The sequence below is a fragment of the Camelus ferus genome, chromosome 6 (assembly GCF_009834535.1).
Source record: "Camelus ferus isolate YT-003-E chromosome 6, BCGSAC_Cfer_1.0, whole genome shotgun sequence".
Lineage (NCBI taxonomy): Eukaryota > Metazoa > Chordata > Mammalia > Artiodactyla > Camelidae > Camelus > Camelus ferus.
The window spans coordinates 84,331,235-84,352,362 of NC_045701.1; the positions used below are offsets into that span (position 1 = coordinate 84,331,235).

The 21,128-nt window shown below is 38.6% G+C and overlaps 1 protein-coding gene across 1 annotated transcript in view; it reads left to right on the top strand.

The window, feature by feature from the left end:
* LOC102507782 (unc-79 homolog, NALCN channel complex subunit) overlaps positions 1-20,705 on the top strand; it is a 171,171-nt gene extending 150,466 nt beyond the window's left edge. Inside the window, exons 43-49 of the mRNA XM_032482551.1 lie at positions 3,449-3,538; positions 5,161-5,336; positions 6,289-6,475; positions 7,940-8,137; positions 9,997-10,074; positions 19,706-19,747; positions 20,136-20,705. Of these exons, the coding sequence (XP_032338442.1) occupies positions 3,449-3,538; positions 5,161-5,336; positions 6,289-6,475; positions 7,940-8,137; positions 9,997-10,074; positions 19,706-19,747; positions 20,136-20,336 (972 nt within the window). The 3' untranslated portion in view covers positions 20,337-20,705. The remainder of the gene's footprint in view (positions 1-3,448; positions 3,539-5,160; positions 5,337-6,288; positions 6,476-7,939; positions 8,138-9,996; positions 10,075-19,705; positions 19,748-20,135) is intronic.
* The last annotated feature ends 423 nt before the right edge of the window (positions 20,706-21,128 follow it).

The following is a 21,128-nucleotide window of genomic DNA, read 5'->3' on the forward strand; positions in this document are numbered from 1 at the left end:
CAATGCCAATCATATTACTATACATAAATGTATCAAATTAGCATGTTGTACACCTTAAAATTACAGTTTTATGTCAAATATATGTCAATAAAAAATAAAATGCAACTAGAAATTTAAAATACTGTTAACAAACACTACTTATTGTTGAATATTTTAGTTATTTTCAATATTCTGGAGTTATAACTAATATGTGATAAACATCTCTGTGCTTAAATCTCTATTCATATTTTAGACTATTTCCTTATTATTTCTGGGAGTAAAATTACTAAACTTTTTTTTTTTTAAAGGTTCTTGATAATAGTTGGGGTAATGGAAGATGCTGTGAGATAAAATCCCCGTTCTCAGTGACTTAGCTCAAAAAATTTATTGTTTGCTCGTGTAAAGTTTAAATGGGTGTCCTGATTAGCAAAGGGGGGAGGACTTCCCCATGAGGTTAGGGATCAGGTTTCTTCCATTATGTGCAGTCCTCTGCAATCAGCTGGTGGTTGGCGAAAGAGACAAGGATACGGTACGTGGAAGGTCTTCGTGAACCAGGTTTAAAAGTAGTGCATATTTCTTCTCACATTCAGTTGTCAAGAACTCAGTCACATGGCCTCACCTAACTGCAAAAGGTGATGAGAAATGTGGTCTAGTCGCATGCGAGGGAAGAAGAGAAATGGTTCTGTGAGTAGTTAACCAGTCTCTGCCCAACACTCACTGGTTTCCTTATTTAATTCTTTAAAACTCAATATTTGCTACCTATGTGATAGCTAAAAATTAGTATCTTTATATATATATAAAGATTTCTTGAAATCAACAAGTAAAAGACAAATATTCCAATAACAACAAAAAAGCAACAGTTACAGGATCTACATAAGAACTCTTTCCAATGACCAATAAGCCATTCAAAATAAGCCTTTTACTCTCACTGTCAATTAACTATAAATCAATATAAAATATAAAAATATTTAAAAATACAAAAATTACAAATCAGCTTGCAAAGCAGCAGATTTTTCTTAACAATTAACCATGAAACTTACTCATGATGAAATGAAATGAATTCTTATAAGCTGCTGGTGTTAGTCAGTCTTGCTGAAGAACACTTCTAGGAATGTATTTGAAAAAATAAATATGCACATTAAGATTATCTACAAGTATGTTTATCAAAGCAGCATTTAAGACAGCAAAAATATGGAAGCAAAATTAATGTGCAGCTCACGGTATTATTTAAATAAAATAAGGTACATCTCTAAGATAGACTATTATGTGGACCAAATCAAATTTTCAAAGAATATTTAAATAATTGGAAAATGCTTATTATGGATTTAATTTAAATTCAGTTTATGAAAAAATGATCACAATCTTATAAAAATTATGTAGGTGTGTATGTTATATGCATTCAAAAATTTTGCAAGGAAATATTAACAGTGGCTGTCTCAGAGGTGGAGAGCAGAAATTAGGATTATGGTGATTTTTCTTTTTATTTTAATTTGTATTTTCCACAAGTTTTTTGTGTTAAACATGTGATACCTTTATAATCTAAGAAACAAAACTTTAAAATCAGATACAAGTTTTGAGGAAGAACCGGATACGATTCACTTCAATTCATGTTTTTGAGGTTAGAGTATGTCTTCAACTCTTTTACCATCAGTTTTCCCACTGAAATAAATATAGGTTTTTCTGAAACAAGTTGAGCTTGACTCTTTATGTTTTTCAGGGTTTTCAAAAATAACACACCTAAGGTTATACTTACATTTTGCAAAGTGAAAAAAAAAAGGGGGTGTGGCGAGAATTGGAAATTAAATGGCTCTGAGGTTCTACCCCGACTATAAAGTGTTTTTTAAGGCTTTTGTTAGATGTGGTTGCTATCTCTGGAGCAAAAGTAACTGTTAATAGTAATTTTTTTCCTCTCATTTTTTGAAATTCAAGCTTAAAAGGCAAATAGTGAATAATGCTCCAAGTAATTATCTTCTGTGACATTTGCCTAGTTGAAATGGTATGAAATATTGCCTATGAAAGAAGCAAATCCCTTTCAAGAAATTCAGGAGCAGAGTATATGCTCTTATTTGCATGACATGTGAAAGGTCAGAGAAAATGGAATAAATTGGGGGGAAATCCTTTCTTGCACTAAAGGATTAATATTCCCAAAGCAGAAACACAATAACCTTTTATAATTCCTTCAGTTGATTTAAATTAAAAGAAGAAAACCTTAAAACGTATGAAATGCTTGGAAAATACTCTGACAGAGCTGCCAGTGACCTTATCTTACTGTTTGTTATCCTGTCAGAGGAACTGACAGGCATAACATTCTAGAAGAGATAAAAGGTGCTGTAGTTCAGTGCTGTGCAGATTTACATGAATATGGGAAAAGGGGAGCCACTGGGTGAGTTAGTTAAGTATATAATGTTCCAGATTTTCCTAAAGAAAGCTAAGAAAGGCCTTAAGCGTAGTATTCAGATGCTTCAAAGAGGGCTTGCTTTTCATCCACATTATACCCCGTCTCATGTGTGGGTTCTCTCATACAGCTTTGATGTAGCAGCCTGTCTGTCCATTCTCCTTTGCTTTGCTGATAGTCCTAAATTCATTGCATGGCCAGAGAGAGCAGATTTATGCCATTTGATAACCTGAAACACAACTATATATATTTTTTTTCTTTAAACTTCTCAAACACGCTGCTAGCATGTGGGGAAGATGACTGTTTCGTTTCTTTCTTTAATTATCCCTAGCAAGAATTCAACAATAATACATTTATCTATTTGATAGTGTACCTACTGTGTATGAGAAGTTAAGTTGTTAAGAGCTTGAGTATTGGAATTTTTTCCTCTTTTGCCAAACATGGTATTTGTTTATGTACTTTTTTTTCTGATAAAGATTTAAGGTGGTAGGGGGTGGGTATGGCTCAGTGATAGAGCTCATGCTTAGCATGCACAAGGTCCTGGGTTTAATCCCCAGTACCTCTGTTATAAAAAAAAAAAAATAGAGGAGAAATAATTTAAAAAATAGAAAGAAAGTAAAAAATTGACAAAAAAGATTATGGTGGTAAAAATCTGGCGGCACATATTTATGTGTATCTAAGACCCCCTAGAGTGGGCAAATGTTACTGCAGTTTAGGGCTATTCATGCCATAAAGACTGATACTAATGGCTTTATATAGGCTAAATCTTTATATACCAGCAAACAAAAATCAGTTAAATCAGCCAGTGGGAAAAAAAAAAGCATGTAAACACTGTCTCCTGTAGGCTGTCCCTGTTTCTTTGCTCTCTACCGCAAACCTTTTATCAATTTTTGTCCAAACTGTGGGCAGACAATCACAGACTACGCTGAGAGTAACAGAGTGAGTCGGAAATCCCGAAAACGCAACAACTCCTTAGTAAACAGGATGCAATCAGAGCAAGACAATCCCCACAGTCGGGGCAGAAATGCCAGCTGTGACTCACAGGGCGCACCCCACCGTGTCCTTGTGTTTCAGTGCGGGACGGCGGCGATGGAGTGTGTGCGACAGTACATCAGCGAAGTGCTAGATTTCATGGCAGACATGCACACGCTGACCAAGCTGAAGGTAAGAGGGCCTCCGTCCACGCATCTCTCAGTTTAGCAAGACAAGAGAGACATTTTTAGGGAATTATGCAGACCGCACGGGAATTTATCATTACCTGGAGAGGCAGCTGTGGCACTGTTGGATGAGCCCATGTCCTGGGCTTCTGAAGAACTGAATTCTGCCTCTGCAAAGAGGGAAAGGAGAAAGGAAAGGATATTTATGCGCTGTCAGCTCTGTGCCTACCTTGACTTTTGCCATTTATTCAATTCTCACAATGTCCCTATTGTAAAATTATTCCCATTTTACAAATGTAGACACTGAGGTCTGAGGTGGTGCAGTCATTTGCTCAAGGTCACACTACTGACAAGTGGTGGGGTCAGGGGTGACCCAAGACTGTAGTGACCCTCGATCCATTCTCTTTTCACTAGGCCACCCAGCGCTGCCTTAAGCCTCAGTTTCCCCATTTGCAAAACAAGTCTAATGAACCTACCTAAATAAACCTATCTTTGCCGACCATCACGAGGTTTGGTGTGAAGTAATGCATGTGAAGAGGCTTTTGTAAACTTTAGTTTGTATGGAAAGTGTACATATTATACAAACATAAGCTGTTTGTGGTTTTTATTTGCTTTGAAGCTATCTCCTAAATGACAATAATTCAAGACAAAACGACATTTAGTTTGCACAGGGACATAGTCCCAGTGAGGCTTTTGAGGCTCCTGATTGTTTTGCAGGGTAGAATGAATCGCTGATGCAGGTCAACTTCCCTATGGTAAGTCAACTAGGGAGCTAAAAGATTGATAGTCTGAGGGGTTTGAGAAAGACCCAGGACAAAGGGCAGAAGAGGATCAAGACAGGGCCCCATGGGCATGTGACTGATTGGGACAGAACTGGGTCTAGAACCTAGGTCTCCACTCCCGGTTCAGTGCTCTTTCTACTAAGCACACTAAGCAAAGAAATTTTTCTGAATTAATTCTACCAATATGCATTGAGAACCAGTAGCATGCCTGACACGGTTCTAGGCATTTAGGGAATCAGTAATGAACAAAAACAGACTGCCCTCATTTAATTGATAGTTTGGCAGTAGCGACCAATTTTAATAAAAAGTTCATACAAACTAAAGTAAAATTGTGACTTTCACAAATGCTATGAATAAGAGGTAGACAGTGGCATAAAAGCTTCTCATAGGGTGCTGTGATCTAGCCAGGAAGGTTAGGAAGTCTCCTGGAGATGGCCAGGGAAGGCTTTCTGGAGGAGGTGACACTTGAGCTAAAATCTGAACACTGAATAGGGTTAGTTAGGTGAAGAGAGGCAGAAACAGTATCTCAGTCAGAGAAAACCACATGAGCAAAGGCCAGTAATGGGAGGGAACACGCAGAGACAGTTTAGCTGGGACCACAAGGCAGAAGGGGTAAATGCAGAGGTCTACAGTATCCAGATCATCCCAGGTTGTTCAGGCCATGCTGAGGGACTTTTGTCTCCCTTTATCCTAAGAACAATGGGGACCACTGAAGAAGTTTAAATAGGTTACATGCTTGGCAGTGGTGATAGAAGGTGTGGAAATGACAGTCTGATCTTTTAAAAGAGTGGCCTGGAATGTCCCTAGATACTCTGCCAAAGTCACAAAATACCACTTGGTTTTGTAGAGCCACATGAAGACATGTTCCCAGCCTCTGCATGAGGACACCTTTGGTGGACATCTCAAAGTGGGACTGGCTCAGATTGCAGCCATGGAAATCTCACGGGGCAACCACAGAGATAACAAAGCTGTGATTCGCTATCTGCCTTGGCTCTACCATCCCCCTTCTGCAATGCAACAAGGGTAAGACCCTTATTATTCCTGCAGTGAGGTAGAAAACACCCTTAAAGTTTCTGGGGCCCAGTACCAGCTAGTGAATGCACTGAAGATCTTTGGAGTGGAATGTGATTGGTTGGAAAGGTGGGAATTGAGACCAATCTCCATACTTATTTGCTGACCCGGCAGCATTTTGAAACACAAGTATTTCCACGACATGCTGCCAATTAAAGAAACTTGCCCTCATACAAAAACCTCAGTCATCCTAATGGATGATGAAAACTTGGAGCTTAGAACTACCACTTTAACTCTTAATTTCAATTAGTTAAGTAAATCGATAGGTGTTTATTGAGCACTTAGCTTCTGCCTTCAAGGAGGTTAGACTGTAGCTGAAACAGCAGAGGTGAAACAGAGTGCAAGGAGGTGCGAGCCTCTGATCCCGCACGTAAGGAGGGCCGAGAAGAGAGGTGCCCATGGGTTTATTTGGGAACTCGGTGCAGGCCTGACCTGCCACCTTGCATGATCAGCTTCCTGACTAGAGAAAGGATTTGGAGCAGAGGGGTGAGGGAGACAGAGGGAGAAAATTATTGGAGAATAGGAAAATCAGTGACTGTGTATTTTTTCTCCTCTTCTATTCCTTCCCTTCTGATGGGGATGTCCAAGAACTTTCTAATGAGAAGAAAAGAAAGTGTTTAGAAAGAGAAGTTAGAAAGGCAGCCAGGTTTGTGGAAGAAAAATGTTTAATCCTGAGTCACCAAAGGCTGCTCTTTGCTCAAGACACTAAGATCCAGGATTAGAGTGGGGAAACCAGAAAAGCAGACTTATCGTTTTGTTGGCACTTTGTTGCTTTGGTGTTTTATTTTATGTAATTGCCTACAAGATGACATTTTTAAGCCCTTCCATCAATATTCTTTTTTTTAAGCACCCAACGAAACAGAAAACACAGAAACGTCTCTAACACAGCCTTTCTCCCTAACAGACCGAAAGAATTCATCGAGTGTGTCTCCCACATCCGTCTGTTGTCCTGGCTGCTTCTGGGTTCCCTCACTCATAATGCAGTGTGTCCAAACGCCTCCTCTCCATGCCTGCCCATACCTCTGGATGCAGGTTCCCACATTGCCGACCATCTTATTGTTATCCTGATTGGATTCCCAGAGCAATCAAAGGTAAGTGATTTCTGCAAGATTAAAACCATATGCATCAAAATTGCTAATGGAAACCCTTATCAGCCAATTATGTTTCTTCTGAGAAGAAAATGCATCTTATCACTTGCCCTCCTGTGGATGTTAGGAGAGCAACTTTGAGCTAATGCCTTATTTAACGTTGTTTAAATTCCCAGACTATCTTTCCTTCCCCCTAAATTGTTTTTCAATTTACTTTTACGAAGATAAACTATGGAGGCAAGAGAGAGTTAGCTTCTTAGGCACTTCTGCCTCAAAATAATGATGAGAAATAAAAGCCTAGAAATATAATAAAAATTCTGTGATCAGTTTTTAGAACCAAATATGAAGTGAAGGAAAATTTATACTCTAATTCTTCATGCAGTATCTTTTCAACTCAAATCTCTAGAGATATATGAAGATATGAAATGAAAATAAGAAGGCCAGTTGGGAACTCACTAAAATACATGTTGGAATCACCTACACAGAGGAATTTATAAACTGTAGAGACAGATGATGTGCTTAAGGAAATAAAGTAAACCCAAAGCAGGCGTCAGTCATGAGCCTATACAAGCAAACTAGACACATTGGTACCAATCAGCTATGAGGAACCAAGGTCCTTTCACAGAACTGAGGCAAATTCTGAGAGGTCATGGAGCATTTGGGAACGGCTGAGGCTTAGGCAGGGGCATGCTGACCTGCAATAAAATAGAGTAGCCATCCAAGTGACCTGAATGATGTTTGCAGAAGGAATTAGGCAGTCAGTTCCTAATATTTCAATCCACTCTGTGTTTGATTCCTAAGGACAGCACTTTGTAATTCTGTGACATCGAAAAAGTTGCTCAGCCTCTCTGAGCTCCAGTTTTCCTTCTGTGAATTAGATGAGATGTTTGAGAATTACGGAAGTGATCTATGAAAAGTCTTTAGCACAGTGTCGAGGACATTGTAGATGCTCACTCGATCAGTGCTTACTGCTAGTTAGGGACACCATCTTTGCTGCTGCTGCTGTCACTACTACTAGTAGTAGTATAATTAGTAAGTGCTGGGCAGTGCATTCGTTTACTCCTAACCACAACTCTTTGAGGAGGGTACTATTATCCCCATGTTACAGATGATGAAACATCCTACAGGGGTCGAATGATTGTTCTTCCTAATCTAGTTTAGGGATGGGAATGTCAGTTTCATTAAAGGGCAAGGGGGTGGATAGATTTATTCTGCAAACTAAGGTGCCTGCTCTCTGATAAGATGCTTGGTCTCTAAGCGCACTCCCACTGACTGAGTAAAGAGCAGGTTGTCTGAAGGTGATGAATCATGAATTTGTAACTTGGAGGTAACTCCTCCAGCCTCGCATCACTTGAATTACATGTACTTTGGCTGTACTCCTTGGAAGGCTGAAGCCGTGCAGGGAGGGCTCCTTGGAGCACCACAGCCTGCTAGAATGTAATGGTTCCCCGTTTTCTGCCTTTTCAGACCTCCGTGCTGCACATGTGTTCCCTTTTCCACGCGTTTATCTTTGCTCAGCTCTGGACCGTATATTGCGAACAAAGTGCCGTAGCTACAAATGTCCAAAGTCAGAATGAGTTCAGCTTCACAGCGATACTGACGGCACTAGAGTTTTGGAGTAGGGTGACACCCAGCATCCTTCAGCTGATGGCCCATAACAAAGTGGTGAGTTCACGAACGGGTTTCCCCTCTGAGAATCTCAAAATGTGTGTAAATGGTTCTCAGTCCTCATGTTACCTGTTTTTCAAAGACCTCAGTTGTAACAGTATATAAATGGATTGGTGAATGTTTACATTATAAACGAGATGTTCTACTTGCATAGTAATTTTGATGAAAAACAAAGCAAACAAATAAATTCAGTAAAAACGATTTGTTTTCTCTGCCTAGTACCAAAGGAAATTTATATGAAACGTCTACCTTTAAGAGTTGTTTTGTGCTGTAAGTCAGAGAGTTAGGAGGGAGATTTATATTATTTTTGGATTCTACAGCAATTTGGAAAAACCACAATCAGGTCATCTTTTTGTGGTGTTTACAAGCAGACTGACCATACCTGTTAATTACACTTAGGGCTCAAAACCTTAAAAGAGTCTCACCTTTTTGAGTTGCCCTCTGAGGACCTAGGCTCCTCGGTCTTCAAATTCAGTTCTTTTTTAATGTGGCTGGCTCACCTTGTTGGAAAATATGTGAGTTGTGATTAGCACGAGGCCACTTCATTGAACAAGCTTGGATTGCTCCTGTGGAGTCAAGATTGGAAGGTGCATGGAAGGAATTTACAAGAGAGTCCTTCGGTTCTGTCTGCTGCTTTGGAGGAAGATTCTCAGCTAGGAAAGCGGCATCCAGTGTCTTGGTGGTAGGGATTCATCAGTAGAATTCTTATCTGAGAGGGGCAAGGGACCTGGAGGAACACCGTAATGGTGATTCCAACGTGCCCAGAGACCCAGCATGCACTGGCTACAAAAGGCATTCTGGAATGATTTTTGATTGATTGGATATTAGTCTAAGAAACATTTTCTTTTAGTCTAAGAAACATTTCATAATTGGAAAGGGGATTATATTTTTCCTTTAGGGTAGCACTTTCTTTAGAGAAGCAGATGGTATAAGACAGTTCTGTATGGAGAGAGGTGTTTTAATTCAGCTTAAAGGAAATTTATGTGAAAACTTTAGGGTGTGCAAACTGTTGTGACCACCTCATAGATAATTACATTTATTAGATCATAGAGTCTGGGACTGAAGAAGCACTTGAAGACCAAGTATTCCATTCTGTTCTTTTACTGACAATGAAACTGAGACCTTAAATTTAAACTAGAGATTCAAAGTTTCCTTCTATTGTTGCAACTTTTTGAATACCATTAATGCCTCTCCTCCAAATTTCTCAATATTCAAATGTTAGAAAAGAATTTGTTACAAATGAATTGTATACAAATAATGCTACAAATGAATTTGAGTTAATTTTATTCTGAAAATTTTGTTAAGCTGTATAAGCCAGTCTGGTATAATCCCCCTGAGTGTTTAAAACCCAGCCGTAGGAATTTCTGATGAGGGATATCATCTCTATTGTATTTTTGAACTCCCGTGAATATGGCTGCCTTGTTCCATGGAGAACAAAGCCTCAAACACAGATGTGCAATATATTAAACAGCCTCTCGAAGTGAAGAAATTGTGGAGAAAGATCAAGATGGAGAAAAGGACCTAAGCCCAAGAGTTCTGCGTTGGGAAATGAAGGACGCAGAAGCCATTTATCCTCTGGTGTGAATCACAGTGCAGCGCGGATTAGTGAGATCAATACCTGAATTCCACTGGCAGCCCCAAGTTAGAGGAAGAAGGCATGACATTTGCAAAACCTCTGCAGCTTATAAAATTCAGTTTCTGGTTGAAGTTTTACAGGTGAATAAATACCACGCCTTGTGGTCCCCTGTGGTCATTGTGCAGAATGTCTTCATGGGCACAGGGCATGGGTTCTCTGGGGCTGCAGACTGTTTCTGTATCACTGGGAGTGGAATTGATTTTCATGTTTGTTGTTTCAGATGGTAGAAATGGTGTGTCTCCATGTGATTAGTTTAATGGAGGCATTGCAAGAATGCAATTCAACAATTTTTGTCAAGGTAGGAAAGTCTTATGATTTTTATAGACCTTTTTGTGCTTCTAAAATCAAATGTGAATTTATTGTGAATGTACCTTCTGAAGAGGAAAATAAAACTGATTTAATTTTAACATTCAGAGCTGGGGCTAGAGGATTTAGACTTACTGTGTAACAACCCTTCACCAAATAGTTAATATGTAATTTTTGGTCTTGCCTCACCGCTGTGACCAACTCTAGCTGGGATAAATATGTAGCACCATGATTGCATGGAAACAGAGTAATTAAAATATTGCTACAGAACATTGATCAGAAAATGACTCTGTAGTAATATAAATAGATTGGTGGTGCCTTACCTTGCAAGATATCCAGAAAACCAAGGAAAATAGTCTGTAATTGTTTGGCTTGGTAGCTGGTACTTTTCTCTAAGATAAATTAATTTAGCTTCTAATATTACTATTCTAAATCATTGTGCAGTGTATGAAAGTAATTTAAGCATTTGTTATCTATCCAGGCACATCAGAAACAAAGTAGTGTGATAAAAAGATAAAAGAATAAGGGAAAACTTGGTTTCTCACTCATTTTCTCCTTTTATTTCCCTTCTTTTCCCTTTCCTTCCCATCATTCTACCTCTTTGTCTCACTAATTCTTTGTCCTTCCTTATCTTGTACCACTTCCTTCTCAGCCACCATCACCATCACCACCACCACCACCACAGAGTACATCAGTTTAGAACCTTGTAACTTGATTTTTCACTCCTTGGTTAATTCCCTTCAATAAAGGACACTTGTCAAGTTAATTCACAGTGCTGAAGAAAAGCAGTGTATTTTCAGGGATAACTTGACTGTTATGAGAAAACTGCAAAGTAGTTGGTTCAAATGGGATAGATACAGCTTATCTAGCCCAATAGTCAATAGCAAAAGTCAACACTATGAGAGAAACTATATGACTGATGCTTGTATGATCATATCTGATTTTATTCTTTACAGCTTTATTGAAGTGTAATTTATGTACAGTAAACTATGCATATGTAAAAAGTACAATTTAATGTCTTCACTTATACCCATGAAACCATCACCACAATCAAGATAATGAATGTAGTCCTCGCCCCTCTAAAGTTTTCTCATACACATTTATTAGTCTCTATTCCACCTCTTCCTGTACCCACTCCCCATCTCCAGGTACCTACTGATCTGCTTTCTGTCATAATAGGGTAATTTGCATTTTCTAGGATTTCATATAAATAGACTTACATAGTAGTTATGCTTCTTTCTGCCTTTCTTCACTCAGAAGAATTATATTGTGATTAATCCATGTTACATGTGTCAGTAGATTATTTCTTCTTATTTCTGAGTAGTATCCATTGTATGGCTACACCACATTTTGTTTATCCATTCATCAATTAATCCGTCAGTAGTTCATCAGTCCCAAAGTGATTATACCCTGTTACATTCACACCAGCCATATGCATTCCAGTGCCTACACATCTTCATCTACACAGTGCAGTTAATCTTTGATTTTAGTCTGTCTAAGAATTGTGTACTGTTGTCTCATTATAGTTTTAGATTGCATTTTCCTGTTGACAAATGATTTCCACATCTTTTCATATGCTTATTTGCTATCCATATATCTGCATGGTGAAGAGTCTGTTAAAATTATTTGCCCATTTTTAAAATCAAGTTGGGGTTTTTCCTTATTATTGAATTTTGAGATACAAGTCACTTATCAGATAATGTGATTTGCAAAGATTTTTTCTGTGGTTTGTCTTTTCATTGTCTTAGTAGTATCTTGAAATAAGCAGAAGGTCTTAATTTTGATGAAGTACTATTTATCAATTTTTTTTCTTTTATGAATCATGCTTCTGGTGTTATATTTAAGAAAATCTTTGCCTGGTCCAAAATCACAAAGAGTTTTCTTCGAGATATTAGCTTATATCTATGATCCATTTTGAAGTATGATCCATATGTGTGTGGTATGGATTGAGGCACTTTTTATGTGTATGGATATCCAATTATTCTAGGATCAGTTGTTAAAAATTCTATCCATTGAATTGCTTTTGTACTTTTGTCAAAACTCAATTGACCATTTATATATGGTTCTATTTCTGGATACTCAATTCTATTCTATTGATGTTTGTCTATCTTTTTATCACACTGTCTAGATTACTATAACTTTCTAATATGCCTAGAGATCATGTGGTGTTAGTCCTCTAAATTTCTACATCGGTTTCAAAGTTGTTTTGACTATTCTAGTTCCTTTGCATTCTAGATACATCTTAAAATCAACTTGTCAATTACTGTAAAAACCCTGCTGGGAATTTGGGTTGCATTGAGTGTATAGATCACTTCAAGGAGAATTGGGCATTGGACTCAACAGTATTGAGTCTTCCATTCTGTGAACACAGTATATCACTCCATTTTTTATGTCTTTGTTAACTTTTCTCAGCAATATTTTGTAGTTTTCCATATACAGGGATAACATACTTTGTCAAATTTATCCCTAAGTATATAATAATTTTATAATTTTATAAATAGTACAATTTTTACATTTTTATTTTTGGTATTTCATTCCTGATATTTAGAAATATAACTGGTTTTATTGACCTTATACCCTGCAACCTGTTAAACTCACTTGTTAGTTCTAGTATCTTTCTTAGGGGTTTTACTAGATTTTCCGTATAGACAATTATGTAATTTGCTAATAGGAGCAGTTTTCTTTCTATTGATTTGTATACGTTTTTCTTTTTCTTGTCTTGTTGCTCTGGCTAGATCCTCTAGTACAAGTTGAATAGAAGTTGTAAGAGTGGGAAACATTGTCTTGTTTCTGATCTTAGGAAGAAAGCATTCATTAAATATGAATTTTAGCTGTTAGTTTTTCATAGATACCCTTTGTCAGGTTGAGTGAGGGTTTCTTTTAGTCCCAATCTGCTAAGAATTTTTTGTCAGAAATAGATGTAGGATTTTTCAAATGCTTTTTCTACATTTATTGAGATGGTCATTTGGTTTTTCTTTTTTGACTGTTAACAGAGTGAATTTCATGGACTGATTTTTGAGTATTAAACCAACCTTATATTTCTGGGACAAACCACATTTGGTCTTGATATATTATTCTTTTAAATACATTGCTGAATTCTGTTTGCTAACATTAAAAAAAATAATTTTTGCATCAATGTTTATGAGGACTGTTAGACTGTAATTTTCTTATAATAATTATTTTTGGTTTTGGTATCAGGATAAGGATGGCCTTATAGAGTGGGTTAGGAAGTATTCCTTTCTCTTTTGTTTTCTGGAGACGTCTGTGTAGGCTTGGTATTATTTTATTCCTTAAATATTTGGTTGAATTCACCAGTGGAACTGCATGGACTTAGAATTTTCTTTGCAGGAGAGTGTTAAACTACAGATTCAATGTCTTGAATAGATATAGGGGTGTTTAAATCATCTGTTTATTCTTGAGTGATTTTTGGTACTGTGTGTCTTTCAAAGACTTTATCCATTTCATCAAAGAAGTTGATGTTAGTGGCATGAAATTATTCATAATAATCCCTTATTATTAATATCTGTAGGATCAGTAGTTATGCCACCTCTTTTATCCCTAATATTGGTGATTTGTGATCTCACTTTTTTTCTTCTGTTCAGTCTGGATAAAGGTTTATCAGTTTTAGTGAGCTTTTGATCTAAAATGACAACAGAAGCAATCAGCTTTTGGTTGATTGTTATCAATTTTCTCTATAGTTTTTGTTTCACTGGTGTCTGTTTTCATTATTTTCTTTCTTCTGTTGATTTTAAATGTAATTTGCTCTTCCTTCCTCATTTCTTAAGGTGGAAGTGGAATTTACTGATTTCATATTTTTTCTTTTGTAACATAAGTGATTAGTGCTATAAATTTCCATCTAAGCACTGGTTTAGCTATATCCTACAATTTGGTGGTTGTCTTCTCATTTTCATTCAGTTCAAAATACTTTCTGTATTCCCTTTTGCTTTCCTTTTTGACCAATCGGTTATTTAGAAGTATATCATTTGTTTCCAAATAAGTAGTTTCCAAATATTTGAGGATTTTCTAGAGATTTTCTGATATGGATTTTTAATTTAATTCCATTGTAGTCAGAGAACATACCCTGAATTATTTGACTTATTTGAAATGTATTGAGGCTTGTTTTATGGCCCAGAATATTGTCTATCATGGTAAATGATCTGTGTGTACTAGAAAAGAATATGTCTTCTGCTTTTGTTGAGTATAGCTTTCCAAGTCCGTTGGTTCAAGCTTATTGATAGTGTTGCTCAAATATTTCATGTCCTTCCTTCTTTTTCTGTCCACTTAGTCTATCAATTGTTGAGAAAGTGGTATTGAAATATTTTCCTAATTTATCTTTTCAGGTCTACCAGTTTTTGTTTCACATATTATGAAGCTGTTATTGGGTGCATAAATGTTTAGGATTGTTATATCTTCTTAATGAATTGAAATTATGAAATGGTTCCTTTTTATCTTCAATAATATTCTTTGGTTCAAAAGTTAATTTGATATTAATAAAGACAGTCCAGCTTTCTTTTGACTAGTGTTAAGATGGTATATGTTTTTTATACTTTTACATTCAACCTATTTGTGCATTTATATTTAAAGTGTATTTCTTATAGGCAGCATATAATTGGATGATGCTCTTTTTAAAAAAGTTCAATCTGACCATCCCTTTTAATTATGTTTTTTAAACTATTTTCATTTAATGTGTTTTGTGATATTATTGGGCTCAAAATATTATCTTGCTATTTGTTTTCTGTATTTCCCATCTGTTCTTTGTCCTTTATTCTCTCTTTTTTTTCTATGTTCTTTTTGACTAATCGAATTTTTTAATGATTAAATTTTGGATATAATTTCTTTTTGGTCTAGTTTCTTAAGATGTAAGCAGAAGTCATTAATTTGAGAATCTTTTTCTGTTCAGTCATCAGTGTTTAGTGTGCTAAAATTCCTCCTAAGTACTGCTTAAGCTGTATTCCTCTGAATTTTGTTATGTTCTCATTTCCATTCAGTTCAAAATACTTTCTAATTTCTCTTTTGACTTCCTTGACCCATGGGTTATTTAAGTGTGTTTTTTAGTTATCTTATTAGCTATGTGTCTTAGTTGTTGGTTTAGTGGTTGACTTAGAGTTTATAGTCTGCATTTTTAACTTAACACAGTCTACCTTCAAGTAATAATATACTACTTCATGTATGGTATAAGAATGTACAGCAGAATACTTCCATTTCCAAGCTTTGTGCTATTATTGTCATCCATTTTACTCCTACATCTGTTATAAACCAAACCATACTTTTTTTTTTTGCTTCAAATAGCCAATTACCTCTGAAAGCAATTTAAAATTTGTTTTCCATTTATTTATATTTGCTCTTATTTACATTTTCCAATATTCTTCATTCCTCTCTATAGATCTAAACTCCCATCTTCCTTCTGCCCAAAGGACTTTCTTTACTATTTCTTATGTAGGTCTGCTGAAGCTTAATTCCTTTAGCTTTTGTATGACTCAGAAAGTCTTTAATTTGCCTTCATTTTTGAAAGATATTTTCATGGTTATTGAATTCTAGATTCAAAGTTTTTTTTCCTCCTAGTATTTTAAAGATGTTATTCACTCACTGTCTTCTTGCTTCCATTGTTTCTGACAAGAAGTCTTTGTCATTCTTATCTGTTTTTCCTTTCTGGTGATTTTTTTATTGGATTCTTGACATTATGAATTTGACTTTTTTGGGTGCTAGATATTTTTAATTCCTATAAATATTCTTGAACTGTATTCTATGGCTTAGTTAAATTCGACACAGTTTTATGCCTTTGAGACTTGATGTTAAGCTTTGTTAGGTGGGATCAAAGCAACATTTTGTCTAGGGCTGCTATTTCTTCAATACCAAGGCAATACCTTTCTGAGCACTCTACCTGGTGTTCTATGATTTGCAAGATTTTTCCAGTCTTACTAGTGGAAACAAATACTATTGGTGTGTGATCACCAGGGATTTTTCCCTCTAATCTTTTTAGGTTATTTTTTCTTCAGCCTTGGATAGTTTTCTCACACGTGTGTACTGGTCAGTATTCAACTGAAGAATCATGGAGAACCCTTTACAGATCTTCCGAGAGTTAGTTGTCTATTTCTGTCTCTGTCTCTGTACGGCTCTCTCCTTTCCACTATTCTGCCTTACAAACTCTAGTTAGTGTGGCCTCCCTAGACTCCCAGCTCCATCTCTTCACCTCAGGGAAACTGCCAGACTTTTCCTGGGTCCCTCCTCCCTGTGTTACTGCCTGAAAACTCCTTCTAGGCAGTGAGCTAGGATAACTGTATGGCCCACCCTGTTTGTTTCCTCTCCCTCAGTGATCACTGTTCTGCACTGCTGATGCTTAATGTCTGAAAACCATTGTTTCATATATTTCATCTGGAATTTTGTTTTGTTTTAGGCAGGAGGGTGAATCTGGTCTGTGTTCCTCTATCTTGGCTGAAAGAGAAAGTTTCACAACTAATTTTATTTTGAGGGCTGGAACAAGCATGGAGTGAAATGAATATAGTCTAACCAAGTAGGAAGTCTTCAGTTTATCCTGTAGCATAAACCGAAATAAGAGGAAAAGTATCACTTTGATTTTGGTGAAAAACAACCTATTTTTTTAAATGTCCTTCAGTTTTCTGGATATTGTTTCAGGAGAAGAAAAAAAAAATCGCAACTGATTTTATTATAACATTACAGAGCCCAAAATAAATTACATCTAATTCTTACTGACAGCTTTGTAGGAGCCACTAACAAATGGATACTGAAATGAACACTATTGTGTAAGTCAAATTGGCATTCCTGAAATAGGATGACTGCTGGATTATACAGTGCTGTCCATAACAGTAAATTTAACCTGATGCCTTCAGTTGTGTGGTCCGTAAATCACAAACCTGAGGGCGCCTTGCAGGTATATTTAGAGTCTTATGGTTACATGTTACATCAATGGGGAAATAACAAAAACACTTCTAATATCAGCCTCAGTATTTCCCTTGATTGCCACACACAGGCCCTTAGCCCCAGGGGCAGCCCTGGGAAAGGTGTCCATCCAGGGGCAGAGTACTCAGCGTTCCCTGGTTCCCACCCTCCTTAGTTTCTCAGGATTCCTAACAAGAGGTTAGTTCAGGTATTTCCCAAATATCAAGAGGCATATGGGCCTGCTTCCATATTAAAAGGATGAAAGTCAACAAAATCTGTAGACAGTCGATTAGGACCCCCAAGGCTTGTTTTAGACTAGTTTGCTTCCACACACCCCCCCCGCCCCCATCCCCTTGTTCAGAATGCCATCCTAAAAGCCAGAGAGTGCAGCTTTACCTGGCACCAACCTTTGTAATCCCACAGTTTTGTTATGAGAGTTGGTGGCAGGAGAGGCAGGAGAGGGCGTCATTTTCTGGTAGTTTGAGTTTAAGTCCAACGACGTCTTACGGGACACGCCATACTCCATTTCTAAACACAATGCTTATGTTAGAGACAGAGTATTCAGTGGCTGCAATATAAACACCATGTTTAGGAATACACATCAATGGAGTCAAATTAGCAAATTGTTATGTACCAACAGATTGTTGAAAGCAGAACAACAGCCAGATTTAGCCTTGGGAGCAAAAGCATAGAGAAGAAATATAATTGATCACTTTACCAAGATCTTTTTTTTTTTTTAATGACTAGATGAATTAAATGAGACCAGCAGCCTATGGCCGTGACTAGTGAACAGAGAGGTCATTTATGTGCTGTCCTCCATCCCAGCAGGCTCTCTTCCCTATTTTCTCATTTTATTCGTCGCATTGCTGTCCTCCAGTTGGCCCAGGCTAACTGTGAACCTTTTCCTCCCTCCAAAGAGCAAACTGGTCCTCAGAGCCCACAGGTTGTCTCCACAAGGCAGCACCCCTCTCCATCGCAGGTGTTCTCCCTGGTCTTACCTGGGCCATGGAGGCAGCCTCCACACTGGGCCCCTGCCTCCCTTCTCCATGTCCTTCCTCATCCTCGTCTCCACGCTGCTGCCACAGTGATCTTTCCTCATGGTGAAGGGGGCATCCATCTTCAGAAATTGTATCATATTGGGAGTAAAATCCGGTGCCATAGGCACCCCAGATCATCTGTAGGTGAACGATGAGAGGCCTCACTCTGCTTCTCTAAACTTGTTCTTCACGACCCTCTCCTAAGAACCTCACCTTTCAGCATCACACGAACCCCTACTGCTTCCTCACCTCTCTGCACATTCGGCCTCCAGGCTTTGCTTCCTTGAGTGCCCTTGTATTAGTTTACTAGGCTGCTCAGTACTACCCATTGGGTGGCTTAAACAACAGAAATTTATTGTCTCATGGTTCTGGAGGTGAGAGGTTATGAGATAAAGGTGGTGGCGGAGTTGCTTCCTTCGGAGGCTGTGAGGGGGCTCTGTCCCAGGCCTCTCCCCTAGCTTCTGGGGGTTTGCTGGCCTTATTTGGTGCTCCTTGGCTGTACATCTCTGCTTCATCTTCACGTGACATTCACCCTGTGTGTGTATCTGTGTCGAAATTTCCCCCTTTTTATAAGAGCACCAGTCATATTGGATCAGGGGTCTACCCTACTCCAGAATGACCTCATCTTAACTCATTACATCTTCAATGACCCCATTTCCAAATAAGGTCATATCTGAGGCTGTGTGGGCAAAGACTAGAACATCTATATGAGGGGACACATTCAGTCTGTAACAACTCTTCTATCGGAGTGGAGGGTGAGAAGGAGCAGGGAGTGAAATGATGTTATGCATATGAGCAAATTAAAGATCTGAGCAGCCCTGAAAGGAACTAGCATGTCCAAACTTTTCAGATCCTAGCCCTCCTTCCCCATTCAGATTCCACCAAACTAGAGTTCTGTGGAACCCATTTTGGGAGACCTTGTATTCTGTCCCTGACTTCTGGATTTTTGAGGCCATGCATGTTCACTTGTGTTGGGAAGGGCTGGAGTGTGGCGAGAGACCAAAGCAGACAGAAGAGAGCTGCCGCTGGGGCCCTCGGGTGGGGCACCTGTGCCCGGAGCAGAGGGGCTCAGGGGGAATCAGGCGGCAGAGGGGCAGGGCAGCCCAGGTGCCTGGGATTTGAGAGCCTTACCCTCGGCCAACGCAGGGACCCGCTGCTCTCCTGCGTGTGTACCCAAGCCCCTACCCCGACTCACTCTTGCTGTGTCTCACCTTCCAAGTTACAGCCAGGCAACTTCAGGGCTCGTCTTTTTCTATCACTTAAGCATTTTAACCTCCTCCCAGTGATATTTTCTGAACGACTGCAGGCAGATAGAGTCACCATGCTCCTTGGAGACTCAATTCTAAAGATCCCATGGAGGAAACTCTATTTCAAGAAAGTCAGGATTTAATTAAATAAATACACATTTAATTTCCCATGCTTGGTAGCTTTCAAGAGACAATCAGTCATTTACTTTAAAGTGTGTGTTTCAGGCACTCATGGGGCGCTTATTAACCTCCAAATGCCACCAGCTCAGCAGGGTTTGGCTTCAGAGAGACTTTTCCTGATAGCGGTAACTCTGCAGCAGGGGCCACATCCTTTTGTGATGTTAAAGGGATTCAGTGTGTCCTGCTTTGCCTCGCTGTAGGCGAAGCTTGTGGGGGAGAATGGAGAACAGGAATAACGAGGCTTCTGTGTTTCTCCATGCAGCTCATACCCATGTGGTTGCCAATGATTCAGTCAAATATCAAGGTAAGTCACCCCTGGGCGGACTGGAAGCTCAGTTCCCTCCAGAGAAGCTCGTCACATTCACAGGGCTGCACGATGCTCCACTGCCAAACTAGGCCCACATGGTGACCAGCTCCTGGGGGACTAGTACGTGTGCCACACGGGTATTGCAATGAATGAGTCAAGACGGGAAGGACGTTATTTGGATGGATTTGGGCCAGGTTGGCTCTAGAGACATTCTGCCGGCCCACGCACTGCCGAATTTGAGAGTCAGCCTTCTTCAGGCCAGACAGCCCCCTTGCCACGTGTTAAGCTGTGCCTGCAGAAGTCCAGGCTGGCGCTCCCTGGGATGATGGTGAACGTTGGGAGGGAAGAAACTAAACTGCCCTCTCGTCTCGCCCTTTCTTGACAGCACTTATCGGCGGGACTCCAGCTTCGCCTCCAGGCCATTCAGAACAACGTGAACCACCACAGCCTCAGGACGCTGCCGGGCTCAGCCCAGAGCAGCGCCGGCCTGGCGGCCCTGCGCAAGTGGCTGCAGTGCACCCAATTCAAAATGGCGCAGGTGGAGATCCAGTCCTCAGAGGCAGCCTCTCAATTTTATCCTCTATGAGCGGACTCCTCGGCTCTCAGTGTCAACACTCTGGTTTAGCAATAATGGGTTTAAAAACAAAACAATTTGATCCAAGCAGGTTGGGGAACATATTGGTACTGTACATTCTCTTTCTAGTTTAGTAAACGACGTGCAAAGGCCGGAGAGGGCCAAAATGAAGCTTTCTTGCTACACATATTTCTGATGACTCCTTGGGCTATCTGATTAAGTGTTTCCTTACATTATTTTTTAAAAACCAAATCATTTTTCTTTAACTAACTTCTATTTTTTTTAAGAAAAAAAAAATAGACTGGTGGGTACTCACAGAAAAGTTGTATAAGTCCCCCTGTTGCTATTTTTGATGATAGAGAATAAATAGGGTTTTTGAAACCTTTGTAGTGTTTTTTCTTAAAATCCACTCTTGGCAATGCAATAAAAAACAAAAAACAAACAAAAACAACAACAACAACAAAAAAAAACCCGTCACCATAAGCCAGTGACACTTGACTGAAGCTTTTTGTCATTATCCTGGGAAAAGTGGCAGCTTGCAAGGACCATTACAAAGTGCACTTAGAAATTAGGTGGTTAAACTGTGCCAATTGTTTTCTTTGTTTTATAATATCATTTTCCAGAACTGTCCAGTAAGTTTTATTATTTTTAAAACTAGTTTTTCAACTCATTAGTTCTAGGCTGTACTTTCTTGTAAGCTTTATGATAACCACTTTAGTTTTGTGAATAATAAATTTTATTCTTTTGTTAATACTTGTATACAATTCAATTTAAAACTGTAGATTGCATACTGGACCAGACGAT